This window comes from Trichechus manatus, unplaced genomic scaffold, assembly GCF_000243295.1.
Source record: "Trichechus manatus latirostris isolate Lorelei unplaced genomic scaffold, TriManLat1.0 scaffold00194, whole genome shotgun sequence".
NCBI lineage: Eukaryota > Metazoa > Chordata > Mammalia > Sirenia > Trichechidae > Trichechus > Trichechus manatus.
Window position 1 is genome coordinate 3,556,315 of NW_004444130.1, and position 18,006 is coordinate 3,574,320.

The window sequence follows — 18,006 nt, forward strand, 5'->3', positions numbered from 1 at the left end:
AGAACATGTGTCTTAAAACAGGATCAGTTGCTAAGTCTGTTTCTGACTTGCTGTAGGGATCTTTGACCTTTCAGACAGAACTCTTTCAGCTGAAAGTGATAGAAAACTAAGAACAGCAGGACTTTGTCACACATATTGAAGTCCATGGTGGCCTCTGGCTTCAGGCATATCTGATTCCAGATGCCCAAACAAGGTCACTAGAGCTTTGATTCTCTTGGCTGCTGCCTTCTTTGTTGCCATCATTCTTTTGGCTGGCTGTCTCTCTGTGGTGAGAAAAGATGGCTATAGGCCATCCCAAGATGATGTCGCCTTGACAGCTCCAGATCTAAGAGAACATCTCTCCTGACAGTTCTGGCAACAGTTCCAGGACAGTCCAGGGCTGGCTCACATGCTTGTTCCTGGAGCCAGGGAGTGAGGTTAGCTTCAACCAAGTCTCATGGAAAGCACAGGTTCACTGAAGTCCATGGGAAAAAGGTTGTTTCTCCAAGGAAGAAATGCTGGGTATATAAAACACATACTCACTATGCCAGGTGAAGCTCTAAAGCTTGCAGAGAAGACTCAAACACATTTCAGCACAATATTGGCTGAATCAATTTAGGAACACATACAACAGAGTTGCTTGATTTTTATTTTTTATTTTTTTTGTTTATTGTTGCAGTTTAAGTGAAGGTTTACATTTCAAGTTAGTTTCTTATACAAAAATGTATACATTGTTATGTGACCCTAATTGCTCTTCCTATACTGACAGCACACGCCTCCTTTCCATCCGATTTCCCATGTCCATTCAACCAGCTCCTAACCCTCTCTGCCTTCTCATCTCTACCTCTGGACAGAAGCTGCCCATTTAGTCTCATGCATCTACCTGAGCTAAGAGGCACACTCTTCATAAATATCATTTTATGTCCCACAGTCCAGTCCAATCCTTGTCTGAAGAGTTAGCCTCGGAAACGGTTCTAGTTCTGGGCTGAGAGAGAATCCAGGGCCACGCTTTCCGGGGTTCCTCCAGTCTCAGTTAGACCATTAATTCTGGTCTTTTTACTAGAATTTGAGTCCTGCAGAGTATTTTTAAGGCATCGCATTCCAAACTCTTATTTCATATTTTAGAAAACCAGTAAAACACAACTTAGTACAGACACTCAGGTCATTAGTGAGATGCCGTTTTAGCAGAGTGCTTCTTCAATCAAGTATAAATGGCTCTATGTTCTGGAACTCCATCCATATTACACAAGAGACACAATGCTCTGGTAGAAGACTTTTTTTCTGACTCAGCCACCAGAAAAGCTAAGGCTTGTGCAGTACGAAGGAAGAAGACGGTTGAAGCGCTGAAAACATCCTGCCACCAGTAAGTTCTCTGCAAACTTTCCCTTCTCATTTAAACTGGTGATAATCTGGTGGGTTTTTGATCCAGGATCCAAATGCCTGCCTCCGGAGTGCACTCCAGGCTTCCTGGTAAGCAGATGCAGCTTCCTTGTACTCCTGGTACGTCTCTAGCTTCTGCCGCCTAAAACACACATACCACCAAGCACACAGGTACTCAACAGCTCATCACCATTGCTCACAAGATGCCTGAGCAACCAACTGGACAGATTTGTAATGAAAGGATTAGGTATAGAGGATTTCGGAATGCTTTCCTACAGCAATTCTATCCTCTTAGTAGGGAATTCACTAGAAAGAACATGGACTGTAATAGGTAAGAATAAACAGAATGCTAGATCTGTCCAATCCTTATAGAACCAAATAAGACAAGAATAATTGTATCTACTTTTTGTTTTAAAATTTTCTGAGGGTCCATACACCTACTCCTCTCTTATCAACTATCTCGTTATTTAACATTTCACATTTACGACAATAGTAAAAAAATCTACTATCTATTTTGCACATCAACAACACACATCTGGCAGCAACCATTTCATGACCAGTGGGACACACAGCACTCACCTACATTTTCCACCTCTCGGGTCCAGAGGGACATATGCGTCCCATACAATATTTTGTGATGTGATGTGATCATCCTCCATTTTCACATAATGCCAATTTTCACATAATGACCTGGTCTTTGGAACCTAACCATGTTGACAAGTGAGGAGTGGGTGTAATTTCCATCAGAACACTCAGCCATTAGAAACTTCTCGGCTGCATTTTTCTCTAATAAAGCAAAGTATTTTCCCCTCTTATCTACCACCCTCCTGCTCCCAAACGCCTGGCCATCGCTGACTTCAAAGAACAGATGACATACCGAGTAATACTTATCATACTTATGCCCAGTTAAAAGATTTTCTTCTGTGGCCTACACATTTCAACCATGCAGCAGTTGTTTATTAAATAAAAATAGCAGCTACCAGTTATGAAACTCACTGCCGTCGAGTCGATTCCAACTCATAGCAACCCCGTAGGGTTTCCAAGGCTGTAAATCTCTATGGAAGCAGACTGCTACATCTTTGTCCCACAGACTTACTGGTGGTTTTGAACTGCCAAACTTTCCGTTAGCAGTCAACTGCTTTAACAACTGCACCACCAGGGCTCCTCTAGTTATCAAAAGACTACTGTAAACTAGGCTTTGTGTTAAATGTTTTACATGCAGAAGCAGATTCCTAGGCCTGCCTTTTGATGCGCCTCTAGGTGGGTTAGAACCTTCAACTGTTTGGCTAGTAGTGGAGCACTTAATTGTTTGACCCACCCAGAGATTCCTTGCTCTCTGACTAGAGGTGGATTAAAAGGAGGGCCTGGAATGAGCCAGGCTCCGATTCTACCCTCAGTCTCTTATGATTTTATACCAAAACCATTCATCCTCCATGTCACATATCATGCACATATGCAAGTCAGGCCATGAGGACAGAAGAGTATGTGGTCAATAGTGCCCATTAAATTGCTGAAAGGAGCCCTTGGTGGCAGTGGTTAAGTGTTCAGCTATTAACCGAAAGGTTGGCAGTATGAACCCACCAGCTGCTCCATGGGAGAAAGATGTGGCAGTCTGCTTCCGTAAAGATTATAGCCTTGGAAACCCTATAGGGCAGTTCTACTCTGTCCTATAGGATTGCTTTGAGTCGGAATCGAGTTGATGGCAATGAGAGATTGATGAACCACCACTCCTGCCAGAGAAGTCTTCCTAAATATGAAAAAAACATGGGTCAACAGCAACCCGGTAATAAGGTTTCACCTGAGGGAGTCTGGCCACTTGTCCTCTGAAATACTGCTTAGCAGTTTCTGGAATGATCTAAAGAGGTCCACTTTGCTGATTCGTGATCTGTTCAAAAAAGAAGACAAAGAGTATTTATTAAGTGCTTACTATGTACCAGGCCTTTACCAAGCTTCACAGAGTGTTTAGGTTTGAATGTGCTGGAGTCTGCATTTTCATCAGTACTTGGCAAGGAGAAAATATGCCTGTCTTTTCAGGATGGCGTCAAAAATGAATCTAATCTTATGAAATGTCATCAGCAATGGGATCATCAAAGTGACAGACTCACAGAGGGTAAAGACTGACATGAAATACTAGATTTTGTCCTACAATGCCTATGAGACACCTTGGGTCATCTCCTTTCAAGGGAGCGGGCCCCTAGAGGCAATACTGTTTATAAGAAATTGAAAGCTTTGTTTCAGAGACTCTAGTGCTGTTCCCTGGGTGAACTGTGCTCTAGAAGTCCGCTTGGATGAGCGACCTGAGGCAGAATCTCCAGACTTCCTAAAGGCATTATGGACCTCTAGAAGCCATTCCTTTGCTACTAAACAAAAAAATTCCAGACGGAGGTCATGGTTTGTAATAGTTAAGAAAGTGAGTGTTGATTCCTTCTTGTTGGACCTTCTTGGTTTCTGCCAGGCCATCCCAGATGAAGCCTTGATTGATTGACCTGCCTTCCTTTCCCTCATATAAAACCATGTGTTCCAGTGACTCTAAATCTAAACCGACTGAGCTCACATTCTAGAAAAGCCAAACACCCCTGATTTGCTGTCAGCTCTTGGTTCCCCTCTCTATAAGGTCAGTGTGTTTGCTACATCAGCCTTGACTACCAGGAGGCAGGCAGGGTCTGCTGCCCAGGCCTTTTGAACCCTGGGAGTTAGTAGCTGAAGAGCAAAACCTTCTTAGTAAGTGCAAAAGGATGTAAGTTGGATTTTTGTTGTGGTTGTTCTTGTTTGTTTTGAGTAGGCAAATAAGTGTATCAAAAAGAGAAAAAACAACTCCATCCACAAACTGTAATTATAATTCAACTTTATAAGGGAATGACAAGGGAAAAGCAGCTTAAGAGTAAAAGGGACTACATTTAAATAGTGGGAGTCCTACAACAGTCACTTCAGTAGCAGCTCAATCCAGACTGAGGTGGAAATGCCTTCAGTGATAGAGAGGCCACTCCCCCACAGCCCCTTCACAAACGATTCTTGGGTTCCAACCCAGACCTGCTGAATCGGAATCCCTAGTGGTAAGGCACAAGAGTATTCTTTTAAAAATCTCCCCAAGGGAATGAGAAGTTTTTTCAACAAATGGTGCTGGGCCAATTGGATATCCACATGCAAAAGAATGAAGTTGGATACCTATCTCACACAATACAGAAAAATTAACTCAAAATGGGTCAAAGACCTAAATGTAAGAACAAAACTGTTAGAACATAGAAATAAATCTTTGTGACCTTGGATTAGGCAATGGTTTATGAGATATGACACCAAAAGCATGAGTAACCAAAGAAAAAATAGATAAATTAGACTTCATCAAAATTAAAAACTTTACTGCTTTAAAAAGACAAAAAAATCAAGAAAGTGAAAAGAAAACCCACAGGAGAAAATATTTGCAAATCATATGTCTGATAAAGGATTAGCATCCAGAATAATAAAGAAACTTTACAACTCTACCATAAAAAGACAAATAATGCAATTAAAAAATGGTCAAAGGATGTTAACAGACATTTCTCCAAAGAAGATATACAAATGGCCAACAAGCACAGGAAAACATGCTCAACATCAACTGCTGTCGAGTTGATTCTGGCTCATAGCGACCCTATAGGACAGAGCAGAACTGCCCCATGGGGTTTCCAAGGAGCTGCTGGTGGATTCAAACTGCTGACCTTTTGGTTAGCAGCCAAAGGTCTTAGACATTAGGGCAATGCAAAATCATAATGCAATTATCACTTCACACTAGGATGGGTATTAATAAAATAGACAGACAATAAAAAGTGTTGGAAAGGATGTAGGGTAACTGGAACCCTCATTCATTGTTGGTAGGAATGTTAAATGGTACAACTGCTTTGGAAGACAGTTTGGCAGTCCCTCAAAAAGTTAAACATTCAGTTACAATATGACCCATCAATTCTATTCCTAGGTACTTACCCAAGGGAATTGAAAATATATCCACATAAAATTTGCACACAAACGCACAAAGCTAAAGGTGGAAACAACCCAAATGTCTATCAACTGATGAATGGATCAACAAAATGTGATACACCCACGCAACAGCTCTAAAAAGGAATGAAATACTGATACATGCTACAACATGGATGAACTGAAAACATTATGCTAAATGAAAGAAGACAGACACAAAAGGGCACATATTGTGTGATTCCATTTACATGAAATGTCCAGAGAAGGCAGACAGAATAGGAGAATAGTTGAAAATAGGAGACAGGAGACAGAAAGTAGATTAAGGTTGCCAGGGGCTGTGGGGGAGGGAGGAATGGAGAGAGTGACTGCTAATGGGTACCGGTTTTCTTTTTGGGGTGATGAAAACGTTCTGGAACTAGAGAGTCCTGATGTGTGAGTTCACAGCCGCTGTCTCCTCCCACCCCACTATGTTGTACCTGGCCTGATGGTTGTTGATGCCTTTCTTTGTTATTCCCTGTGGGAAGCCGTTGGCAGTAACATCCAGGGGCTGCTCAGAAACTGCACTCCAGCTGATGGCTACAAAAATATGATCCTGAGATTAAAAATTGGCTTTCTTTATAAAGAAATGGCAAAGGTGTTATGATAAAATATTTCTTTGCCTCTGCAGACCCATGAAAGTTGGATACAAAATTAGAGACGGTGACCGCCACTCTATGCTTGGCATCCAGAGTACAATAGCATAAAGTGGCTCATGATTCATCATTATCATTTTAGCACCCAACAATCCTTGAGCATTAATTACAAGCCGGAGACACAGTAAATGCATGAAATATAATTTCTCATTTAATCCTCCTAACAACTCTGATAAATTATATTCTTTTTATCTGATGATGAAAACACTGAGCCCAAGAGAAGCTGATGTGGCCAGGGTCATATAGAGCAGGGATTTGACCCAGTATGGGTGTCTCCAGAGCCCAAACTACTGACCACTCTGTGGTATGCTGGCTGCCTAGGCTGGGAGGAGGCAGCCCTTCCCAGGCTGCTCCACAGGGAAAGTCTAACCAGGACCACTTACCTGCCCCACAGGGAACAAACCGGCCTGGGCTGTCAGTCCTTTTAGCCTGCACTGCGCAGCGACTCTGTTCAAATAGTAAATCTGACTGCTGTATTTTCAGCTCTTGAACTCCAAAGCCTTTGGGTAAAGCTGAGACATTTCTACACCTAAATGTGAGAGAAAATCCATTCAGCGTAGGTGTACTTGTAGAGAAAATGAGTATCAGGGACTGTGGTCCACATCATGACTCCTGAGTCTTAGTGTGAAGCAAAGGCCTTAGGAGGAATGTAGGCTTATTTGGCCACACAAAAACTTGCACACAAATGTTCATCACACTGGAAACAACTCAGATGTCCATCAACTGGTGAATGCATAAGCAAAATGTGGTATATCTGTACCAAAACAAAACAAAAACACTGCTGTCGACTCTGCCTCATGGCAACCCCTTATGTGTCAGAGTAGAACTGTGCTCCATAGGGTTTTCCATGGCTGATTTTTCAGAACTAGATCACCAGGACTTTCCTCTGAGGTGCCACTGGGTGGACCGCATTTACTGTTTGTACCACCCAGGGACTAATATCCATACAACAGAATATTATTCATATCAACAATAAATATTGTTTATTTATTTATGGGGGGGGGATTTACAGGTGGGTGTTCCAGAAACCAGGCCATGAGAACCTGGCTAGAGGAAGATCCTTCCTCATCATTCTGAGTGATAACTCTAGAATATAGTCATCATTCTTCAGTGACTTTAGTAACACCAAACTCTTTTCATTCCTGACATGGTATAGGCTTTGACAAATTTGAAAACCCTAAGCAGAAATATCAATTTGCTGACATCTGCTTCCTATGAAATTCTTCAAACACACAGAAACCAAAATTATACTGTAACATAAAAGCTTCATTTTCTCTTGTATCTTTCATGCAAAATAGAGGCCAACACGACACCAGTCTAGAACTGAGCAGACAGCGAACAGTTTAATGTTCCAAAACAGAAAACACAGGAAATACCCTGGGCACCGTGCGCCTGGGCTGATTTTCTTCTTTCTTCGTCTTCTTTTTTTCTAAAAAACATCTTTCTTGAGAGGTAATTCACATACCATAAAACTCACTCATTTAAAGCGTACAATTCAATTATGTTTAGTATATTCGCAGTTCCACAACCATCACCACAATCTAAAGTTAGAACATTTTCATCACTCCAAATAAAATGCCATACCCATTAGTAGTCACTCCCATACCCCCACTCCCAGAGATAACCACTATTAAGACTTTGGTGTTTACCTTCCTAGCCTTTTTTTCTATGTGCATATGTACTTTAAGATCAAAATGGTCTCATTTTATCCTCTAAATTGCTTTTTAAACATTTTAACCTCTTTCCGTCAGTACTGATCAACAATATTTTTAACAAAAATCATTTAACCATCTTCCTACTGCTGGGTATTTTGGTGGTTTCCCTTTTTTTTTTTTCTTTTTAAATTACCATACACAGAGTTAAATGTTTGAGTACTTTCTTAATTATTCCCTTAGGAAAAATTCCCAGAGGTGAAATTACAGATCAAAAGGCTCTCTAGACATACTATCACCGCCCCCCCTGCCCTCTCACCTCCCAATCAATGCTCTCTGCATGACTTCCTGGCTGTAAGGGCATTTCCCAATGACCAAAGCGGACAGGTAGATGGGCTCTTCTAAAAAGTGCATCAACAGCGCCCCTTGGCATCCGACGACATTCCACCGAGCCAACTTGTCACTGCAGGACATGGAGCAGGTCCTGTCTCCCCGGCCTGGCTTCACTCGGAGCAGCCCCACCTGGTGATACTCCGGGCCTGGCTTTCCCGAGTCTCCAGCTTCTCCAGGCACACATTTGGCTCCAGTTCTATAAACATCCACCACCTTGGCACCACTTGGGGCTGTAATGGTCACAGTGGCCAGTCCCTCTGCAGTAAAATTAGAGCTGCTGACAGTTGGTGAGATTTGGCCACTTTCCTGCTTATCAAAACTCTGACGGTGAGTTACATCACTGGCGACTTCCCTGGCAGGAGCTTCAGGCTCAAGTTTCATCTTTTTGGTTACAGGACTATCAGAATCTTCACATTTCCCTTCGTTTTTAGGAGCTTCCAGGTTACCACTGACCACTACAGATGGGCTGTTGACCCAATCTCTGCTGACAGGACAGCAAGGCTGGTCTTCAAACTCAAGCATTGGAATGATGGAGGCATCGCCACCTGCAGAAGAAGAGACTCCTCAAACTAGTGGTTTTCAAAGTGAGGTTCCCAAGCCAGCCACAACAGCATCCTCTGCGAACTTGTTAGAAACACAAATTCTTGGGACCCACAGTAGATCTACTAAATCAGAAACTCTGGAGGTGAGGCCCAGCAATCTACGTTTTAAGCTCTCCAGGTGAATTCCAATTGATGCAAGCTCAAGATGAGAACCACTGCCTTAAATAAAGGTCAAGTCTATTCTCCCAGCTGACCTGAGGTAAGTTAGAGGTTTAGAGCAGCTGCTAAAATTTCCCTGATAAGAATCATCTGGGGCTGTTGTTGAAGACCCTATCTTGTTGTTGTTAGGTGCGGTCGAATTGGTTCCGACTCATAGCAACCCTATGTACAACAGACTGAAACACTGCCTGGTCCTGTGCCATCCTCACAATCGTTGTTATGCTTGAGCCCACTGTTGCAGCCACTGTGTCAATCCATCTCGTTAAGGGCCTCCCTCTTTTTCAATGACCCTCTAATTTACCCCATCTTAAAAAAGCCACACCAAACCCATTGTCGTTGAGTAGATTCCGACTCTCAGTGACCCTATAGGACAGGGTAGAACTGCCCCAGAGAGATTCCAAGGAGCAGACGGTGGATTCAAACTGCCAGTCTTTTGGTTAGCAGCCATAGCTCACCACAGCTCTTAACCACTGTGCCATCAGGGCTCCTTACCCTACCTTAGACCCAATGAATTAGAATCTCTAGGGCAGATAATTTTTAAACAAAGATCCCAGGCCATTCTTATCTCAAGGAAGTTTGAGAAACATTGGTTTAGACCAGGGTTTCTCAATTTCAGCACTATTGTTATTTTGGCAACAAAGATAATTCTTTGTTGTGGGGGACTGTCCTGTACATTATAGGATGTTTAGTTTCTACCCACTAGATGCCAATAGCACCCCCTGAGTCTGACAATAAAAAAAAAGTCTCCAAACATTGCCAAATGTCCCCTGGGGGGAAAACTGTCTAGGTTGAGACCACTGGCTTAGACTGAGCAAGATTTCCCAAGCGCAATTTGTGAATGCTATCGCATAAGATGGCTTGGAAAACAAAGTGAGTAGTTTACTCCATGGTTAAGTGAGTTTGGTAAACATTACTCAAAATATCCACATCTTGGGAGATTTGTGATATAAACCCCCACAATAAAGACTCTAAAGTCCTGCAGTAAATGATGTAATCAATGTTTCCCAAATGATTTGACCATTCTGGTTTAAAGATTTCTGACCTACTCTATGTTTATACGGGACCAAAGAAAACCAACGCTTAGTAAGAAGCACTGAGATCCCCTGCAAAGGGAGCCACTTCTTCAAACACCAGCCTAATTGTGTATTGTTTTTCTAAAGTGTGTAAATAATACATCTGCATCTTTATGACCTAAGAGTGGGAAAGGCAGAGATGTAGAAGTGGGAATGTTGCCAGAGAGAGGTAGGCTGGCCAACTTTCAGAGACCTCACAACGTGACACCTACTTGGGAGAATTCATCAGGGTCCAACCCCAATCTGTAGCCTCCAGGTCTGATCTTGACAAATGCCTGAAGCTGAGACGCTAACTCGTACTAAATAAAAGCCACATGTAAGAGCCTGAAGCAGCTAACCCGATGCCAATTTACTAACTAGTAATGAGAAGTAAATGTCAAAGCAGCCAGCTAGTCACATGCTCAAGGTAGTACTCTTTCTTTCTGCAGACAAATCAGGGGGGATGCTACATTTTAAAAATTACACAAGAGTCAGGGGAGTCAGATCCTTGGTTTCTAGATTTTGATTTCACACATCAATAAAATTCACAGAAGATGTTCAGATCAACACAGAGTTGCCAACTTTTTATTCTGTGTTGCCATCAAGTTGATTCCGACTCATAGCGACCCTTTAGGACAGAGTACAACTGCCCCACAGGGTTTCCAAGGAACAGCCGGTTGATTCAAACTGCTGATCTTTTGGTTAGCAGCTGTAGCTCTTAACCACTACACCACCAGGGTTTCCTTCTGTCAAATAAGACCCTTAAAATCCCAATTACCATTATTAAAGAAAAAAAAAGCTAAAAATCTCATAATCTTTAAATTGCAAGAAATTAGCTTTTTTAAAAAACTCACTACACACTCCCTATTTTTCTCGTTTTGCCATTGATCAGTACTCTCTTCACAGATTAGCACGAGTCTGTGGAGCACTGATTTACATAGTTGGACTAGGCCTTCAGGCTAGTGTGATCCCTGGATGCATCATCTCCACAATATGGATACGCCTGCCACTGGGATCAGCCAGGCTCTGGCTATGTAGAATGTGGTCTGCAGACCAGCACCACTGGCATCACCTGGGAGTTGGTTAGACATGCACAATCTCAGGCCACTCCAGGGATCTCCTGAATCTGAATCTCCTGATCCCCAGGTAATTCATATGCACATTACAGTTCAGTGACACAGAGTAAGGAAACATCCTTTGGTACTTGGACCAGGGTACCCACTGCTAAGAACAGAGTATGGATGAGCTCTGCCTACCTCTGTCTGTCGTTTTTTTGGCCTTCAACTCCCAAAAGACTCATTCTTTCCTAAGCTTTGTCAGTATTTTCAGTCTGACAGCTATTTCAGTCTTGACAGCTATTCTGCCTCTTTACAGCAATTATTACATATCTACGTATCTACAGCAATAATTACATATTACACATAATTAAAAAATTTAATACTCACAGGACAATCTGCTATGCTTATTTCAAAGTTTTTTGGGTGAGGAAATTTTACGGCCATCCTTGAGTTGTTGTATACAAAAGGTAGTAATTATTATCACTCTTCAAGAAAAACAGAGGACAGAAATGACTCCCTAGGCTGGGTCTGATCATCCTGCCTTATGCAACCACAGCTGCTGAACATCATCTTATAACCAGTTGCCACTGAGTTGATTCCAACTCATGGCAACCCCATGTGTGTCAGAGTAGAACTGTGCTCCATAAGGTTTTCAATGGCTGATTTTTTTGGAAGCAGATAGCGAGGTCTTTTTTCTGAGGTGCTTCTGGGTAGACTTGAACCTCTAACCTTTTGGTTAGCAGCCAAGTGCATTAACCATTTGCACCACTCTAATAATTCACCAAAATTTATCCTGACTAACCGCGTCTGTCTACATTTCCTGAAAGACCTATAAGGGTCAAAAACCAAAACCTGCTGCTGTTGAGTCGATCCTGACTGATAGTGACCCTATAGGACAGAGAAGAACTGCCCCATAGGGTTTCCAAGGAGGGGCTGGTGGATTCAAACTGCTGACATTTTGGTTAGCAGCTGAGCTCTTAAACCACTGAGCCACCATGGTTCCCTGTAAGGGTAGGCAAGGTGCTAATCTTATTCACTGCTATATACCCAGTACATGTATTGTGCCTGACAAGTAGTATAAGAGATTTGTTCAATGAATGAATTAAATGGAATGAGTATCAGGATAAGTTACTATAGTAGATCTTTGCATGTCTAGCCCCATGGCTGGTTTCAGACTTGTAGGGTTTCAGCCCTGAGTTTGAGAACTGAATAGCATAAGTGAAATGAACTCCCCCTACCCCACCTCCACCTTCCCTTTGGTAGAGAAGTGATTAGGTACACTGGACTAACCGTCCACAAAAAGGCACTGTCACTGGCTGTAGCCAAAGGGGCTTTTCTTGAGAAACATATCTATGGATAAAACAAACATAAGAAAGTAAACAATGTAACATTAATACAAAGACTGGAATATACTTACAGGGAGTATGGCTGGAGAAAAACACAAAAAAGAGGTCTGGTCTGAGTTTCCACAGTCCTCTTTGAGTTCCTGGGATAAAGATGCTATCCTCTTTCAGGGCAGCTGCCAAACGGAGCTGATGAAGAAGGTACCTAATATGTTGCAGGAAAGGGAAGGCTCTGGCTGGGAGACTGCTAAGGAAGGGAAGCACTACTGCAGTCTAATGGGAGTGGTAAGTGATTTGGAATTACAAGAATGATCGAGACCAGCAATTCTCAAAGTGCAGTCCCTGAACCAGCAGCATCAGCACCACCTGGGAATCTGTTAGAAATGACGCTTCTTGGACTCCACCCTAACCTGCTGAATATGAATCTCTGTGGGTGGGCCAAGCAATCTGTGTTTTATGAGCCATCCAGGTGATTCTAAGGCTTGAGAACTAGTCTAGACCAGTGCTACTTTAGACTTTAGTCTTTAGACTGACATAATCATTGTCACCTGGAAGCCTATTAGAAATGCAAATTCTGGGACCCCCTACCCCAGACCTGCTGAATAAGAATCTGTGGAGATGTGGCTTTACCTTTGGAAACTCCTTCTGGCTATGATCTCAGCATGGCTGTCATTGAGGATGTCTCCTGTGGCAAAGATAGGACATTTGGTGAAGACATATGGAAACTGTAGAGGCCCTGGTTCCTAAAACCAGAACACAACAGTTTCCTGTGGCACCCAGGACGGCCATGCAGCTCCCAGAGGGCTTTTGCCAAAAAGTATCACAATCATTAATGGCAATACATTTAAAGCACTGTAGTCCAACTCAGCACTACTGACATTTTGTTGTGGGGGCTGTCCTGTGCACTGTAGGATGTTTAGCAGCATCCCTGGTCTCTACTAGATGCTACCAGTAGATCCAATAAATGCCAGTACCACCCCCCTAAATTGTGACAAGCAAAAATGTCTCCAGACCTTGCCAAAAGTCCCAGGGGTTGGGGAGGAATCTCTCTTGTGTTGGGAGGACAAATAAAGACATGACTGATCCAGGACCTGTGAGCTGCCTCCAGGCCTGAAGCTGACCACAGTCCTGGCAAACACCTCATTCCTGAAATAAGCAGGAGGCAAGGAACACAACATCCTTGACACAAGGAACATAACATCCTTGAAGGAGCCTGGATCCAAATAACATTTGGATATTTTGGACTTGAGGGAAGGAGGGTTGCATGACTGACTCACATTAGTACCTCTGTATAATCTCTAGAGTTTGGGGTGGAGATCATGGAGATCTTTCCGTCCTGCTGCCACCTAGGATGTCGCCTTGTATTATAAATCTGAGACCGCTTGCTTATTCAACCTGGAGTGGTCTGCCTCTTTCTTTGGTCTGTCCCTATCTTCTGCACAGGGCAGCCATTTTTGGATTTCCCCTGGGAAGCTCCCCTGTCCACTGTTGCCACCTGACACCCTGGTTGAGAACCACTGATTTATAGGGAATCTTTATCAGGAGGACAGGGGACCAGATATTTTGTACCCTGACATCATACTTGTGCTCATGGTGATATAATTAATTCCCTGTTGCCCAAAAATGAAGACTGATTTCCTTACATCTAATTTAATCTCTAATTGTCCTGGAACTGCATCTCCATATGTTGGGCAAGAACAGGAGAATGGGGGAACCGAACTCAAGGAAGAACTTGCTAACTTGAAGCAGAAGTCACGTGAAGTCACAGATTTCTATGAAAATTTCCAGATTGGTGCCACAAGTGCTATTTAATTCAAGATTGTTTCCTGGGGCTTCAGTAGCCACTCAAGATGCATCATCTACCTGCTACTTTGGAGTCCTGAAGCCTTCCAGACATCGGGTGTAATATAAGCCTAGGGAACCCCTGGTTTCAGCATGAAAACACTGGCCAGCTTTCTGTTCACTCAGGAAGCATGTTTCTGGTGGCCTTTGCTTCCACAGATGATTTCTATATTTTTTATTCTGATGAGAAGAGGAAAGGTCAACATGGACACAAGTTTCCAAGAGACAGGCTTTGTTCAGACTCCTGCCTGTGCTTACCGCTCTTCCTCATTTTGGACTGGCCTATGCATTTCGTTCCTGTTCCCATTGAGACAACTTCCTTTGTCACTGAGGGGGAAAAATAAATCATTAAGTGAGCTCTCAGGGTACGAATGGTCCCTGGTCCTCAGGTTTAATAAGTCTGCACATTCCTCCAGAGGATTCCCACAGGCCTACCCCACTGAGGAGCATGGTGGGTCTCCTGTGGCCAACTGACTGGCAGGGGGCTGGGAGAACACACCCAACATTGTAGTTTACACTGCATCCACTACTGTCGCAGGATCCCCAGCTGCCGTTGAGTGGATTCCAACTTATGGCAATCCCATGTATGCGTGTCAGAGTAGAACTGTGCTCCAAGGGTTTTCAATGGCTATGATTTTTTGGAAGTAGATTGCCAGGCCTTTCTTCCAAGATGCCTCTGGGTAAACTCAAATCTCCAACCTTTCAGCTAGCAGCCAAATGCATTACCCATTTGCACCACCCAGGGACTCCACTGTCCCAGTATACCCGTTGCCATCGAGTTGATTCTGACTTATACTGACACTATAGGATAGAGTAGAACTGCCCCATAGGGTTTCCAACAAGTGGCTGGTGGATTCAAACTGCCAACCTTTTGGTCTGCAGCCACTGAGCCAGAGAGGGAGCACTCCAAGGCAAAAAGGCCTCACCTTGCACTCGCTTGTCAGGGGAATCAAAGTCCCAGTTAGCTGCAGACTGTATTTTCACCACGGCTGCTAGTAATGTCCACTCACGGTTTGGCTCAGGCTTCCCCTGCTTGGGCAGTTTGGTTCCATAGTGTGTGTAACACAGCTGAGCAATCTCATCCGCATTCCACATGGTCTGAGGTGTTGCTGAGGCCCTGATCAAAAACCACAATCATCAGAGGTGCAGAACAGAAAACCAATACAAGATGCTACAACTTCATATCGGGTGCTTCAACAGTTTTTCAAATGTAGCCCAGGAACTCTGTGGATCATTTCCTGCTACCTCCCTGTCCCCTTTTTATCTTAATGGAAAGACCAAAGATGCCCAGAATCCCATCAACCCCAGAAGACATACCCATTTCTTGAAGCTTTTAAAAAAATCTTGGACATCTGACACATTTTAGTGAAGTGGAATTTACTACTCAAAATGAAAGCACATGGGAGGGAAGTCTGGTCACTATTCCACTTTCATTTAGAAGCAGCATATCAAGGGCTGTGCACCACAGATCTGAGTGCCTAGTTTCCTTGCTTTCTTTGGGCAGACCCTCACCATACAAGGTTTATCTTTCTGGAAAGACTCCTTTTCCAGGCATTTTATTTTTCGCTTCTTTTCCACACAGTAGAGTGGTTCTCCCTCTAGTAAATCCCCACTGATGCTCCATCAAGAAAGCTACCCTTTAATTTCTCCTATAACATTTTACAAAAAGCACAGGACTCAGAGAAACTAGGTAATTACTCACCCATAGAGCTTTCCCCTACTCAAAGGAGCTGTGCCTAACAGCGTGGGTTTTGGAGTCACCCTTCCTGAGTTTTAATCCTGGCTTTGCCACAAATTAACTATATGATATTGGATAAATTACTTAACCTCTCTATGTCTTAGTTTCTTCCTGTTAAAACAGGAATAACAGTAGTATCTAACCCACTGGGATTATGGTGAGGATTAAATAATACCTATAAAAAGCAATTGCTACAATGTTGAACATAATTAATGTCAACTGTGATTACTATTACAAAAAAGAACATTTAACAGTTTACTTGACTGATTTGACTTGAGCTAATTGGGAGTGGGGGGAACTGTAATAGACACGTAAAATCATGAGTAAATAACTATTAAGTACATCATACCTGGAAGAGGCCTAGGATACTTTGCTGGAAACTCTCCCACTCTTGGCTCTACTGATACACACTGGATCGTCCTGATCTCATTTGGACTCAATGGTACGAAAAGCTTCTTACTAGAAGATGAGTTCATAGGGAGATGGACACACCTAAGCATGGTTTTAAAAAAAGGTGGCTTTATTAAGTAAAAAGGGGTATGTGTTATTCTTTGAGAACTCATGAGCTTCTGAAGGTTGATTATTTCTACAAGGAGCCATCTGCATTGCAGTGTGCAGGCCTGTTATTGGAGCCAATGGTAAAGCAGCCCAGAATACACCATACTCTTCCTTCAGATAGTTGATTCTGAATGAATATGCAGCAGTTTGAATGTTTTGATACACTGGTTCCATTAAAATTAAAATCTACACCTCCTTCTAGACTTTGAATAACTTCTTCACTTGAAACAACAGTTCAGTTACACAGGCATTGCTTTGCCCACAAGACCCCATCTTGTAACAGTTGCAAAAAGCAGAAGAACCCCCTTCCTTCTCAGAGAAGAACGGCTAGTCAGCTGCCTGGGGGTAGAAAAGCCTGTAGCGTTGCTGAGAGGAGGACCTAGACTCCCTTCCTAAACCTCCCCGAAAAAAAATGCTCCTTCTTGGCCAGCTCCAGAGACTACGGTTCTGCCAGTTACAGGACGGCAGACCCTAAGCAAGACACAGCCCGTTTAGTACGGACAACAAGAGCGCCTGCCTCTCTCGGTTCCGAAGAGATGCTGCTGCACGGCCACACACCACGTACTCGCCTGCGGCAAGAGCCCTTCCTTCGCGGATAGTGATATCAGGCCTGTGGCGGCAATTTCCCACGTAAGATGCGTTAGGGAAGATCCTCACAACCTCTTCCCACACCAAACGGGCTCAAAGAAGTCAAAGACCTACGACACCAGCCCCACAATCCCCTCATTTTCGTGTCCCCGGCCCCATGACGCCATGTCACCACGGGAGCTGCCCTCCCACCTCCACGACACACGCCCTCATAAAAGGCAGACAGGAGCAGGGCTACAGAGCGGACATGACGTCATAAAGCTGCTGCTGCTTTCCCCAAACCACGCCCCCAGACCGCGCAATGCACGCTGGACCTTGTAGTTCTTCAGGGAGCGGAGCCGGGAGTGGAGGTGCTTAGATTTCTGCAGTCCCTGGAGTACATTTAGGTACCCAGGGAAATGGCTGATGGAAGCTGTCTGCCCCGTTACTGGGCAGGAAACAAGTCCTCTGTATGGGTTTCAAATAGTAGAATGATGTCATGTCTTGGAACACTAGTGTGAATTTCTTTCTAAAACGAACCGTTGCCGTCGAGTCACTTCCGACTCATAGCTTCCCTATGAGGACAGAGTAGAACTGCCCCATAGGGTTTCCAAGGTGCGCCTGGTGGATTCGAACCGCGCACCTTTTGGTTAGCAGCCATAGCTCTTAACCACTACGCCATCAGGGTTTCCCTTTCTAGAATAGTGCTGTCCAATAGAAATATAATTCAAGCCCTATGTATAATTTAAATTTTTCTAATACTGTAGTCATATTTTAAAAAGTCAAATGAAATTAATTTTAATCATACATTTTATTTAACCCAGTATATCCAAAATATTATCATTTCAGCATGTAATCAACATTTTCTAAAAATTGAGATACGTTATTTTTCATACTAAGTTTCTGAAACCTGGAATATGGTTTTACACTTAGTGCACATCTCAATTTGGACTAGCCACATTTCAAATGCTCTGTAGACACATATGGCTAGTGGCTACTGTATTGGACAGCATAGGTCTACAACCTTCAGATTGTGAGGAATAGGT

The 18,006-nt window shown here is 43.3% G+C and overlaps 1 protein-coding gene across 5 annotated transcripts; it reads right to left on the minus strand.

Annotated features, from left to right (window-relative positions):
- Nucleotides 1-985: 985 nt before the first annotated feature.
- On the minus strand, nucleotides 986-17,135 carry ADAT1 (adenosine deaminase tRNA specific 1). Of its 5 annotated transcripts, XM_004387827.3 has the most exons (10): nucleotides 16,185-17,135; nucleotides 15,024-15,214; nucleotides 14,356-14,424; nucleotides 12,886-12,940; nucleotides 12,330-12,460; nucleotides 7,968-8,586; nucleotides 6,380-6,525; nucleotides 5,781-5,880; nucleotides 3,158-3,244; nucleotides 986-1,501 (listed from the first exon to the last, which is right to left on the minus strand). In XM_004387827.3, exons 2-10 carry the CDS (start codon nucleotides 15,190-15,192, stop codon nucleotides 1,369-1,371), a joined length of 1,509 nt encoding a protein of 502 aa, XP_004387884.1. In that variant the 5' UTR covers nucleotides 15,193-15,214; nucleotides 16,185-17,135; the 3' UTR covers nucleotides 986-1,368. The 5 variants fall into 5 exon arrangements, with proteins under 5 accessions (XP_004387884.1, XP_023597692.1, XP_023597689.1 ...); XM_023741924.1 differs by lacking the exon at nucleotides 16,185-17,135 and having other exon boundaries at nucleotides 12,330-12,502; nucleotides 15,024-15,211; XM_023741922.1 differs by lacking the exon at nucleotides 5,781-5,880 and having other exon boundaries at nucleotides 1,378-1,501.
- Nucleotides 17,136-18,006: the final 871 nt, after the last annotated feature.

Coding starts and splice junctions, on each gene's coding strand:
- ADAT1 (XM_023741924.1), bottom strand. CDS start 15,192: ATGTGGAATGCGGATGAGATTGCTCAGCTGTGTTACACACACTATGGA. Junction 6,526..7,967: donor CAGAGAGCATTGATTGGGAG/GTGAGAGGGCAG, acceptor TCTCACATTTAG/GTGTAGAAATGTCTCAGCTT. Junction 5,881..6,379: donor GTTTGTTCCCTGTGGGGCAG/GTAAGTGGTCCT, acceptor ATATTTTTGTAG/CCATCAGCTGGAGTGCAGTT.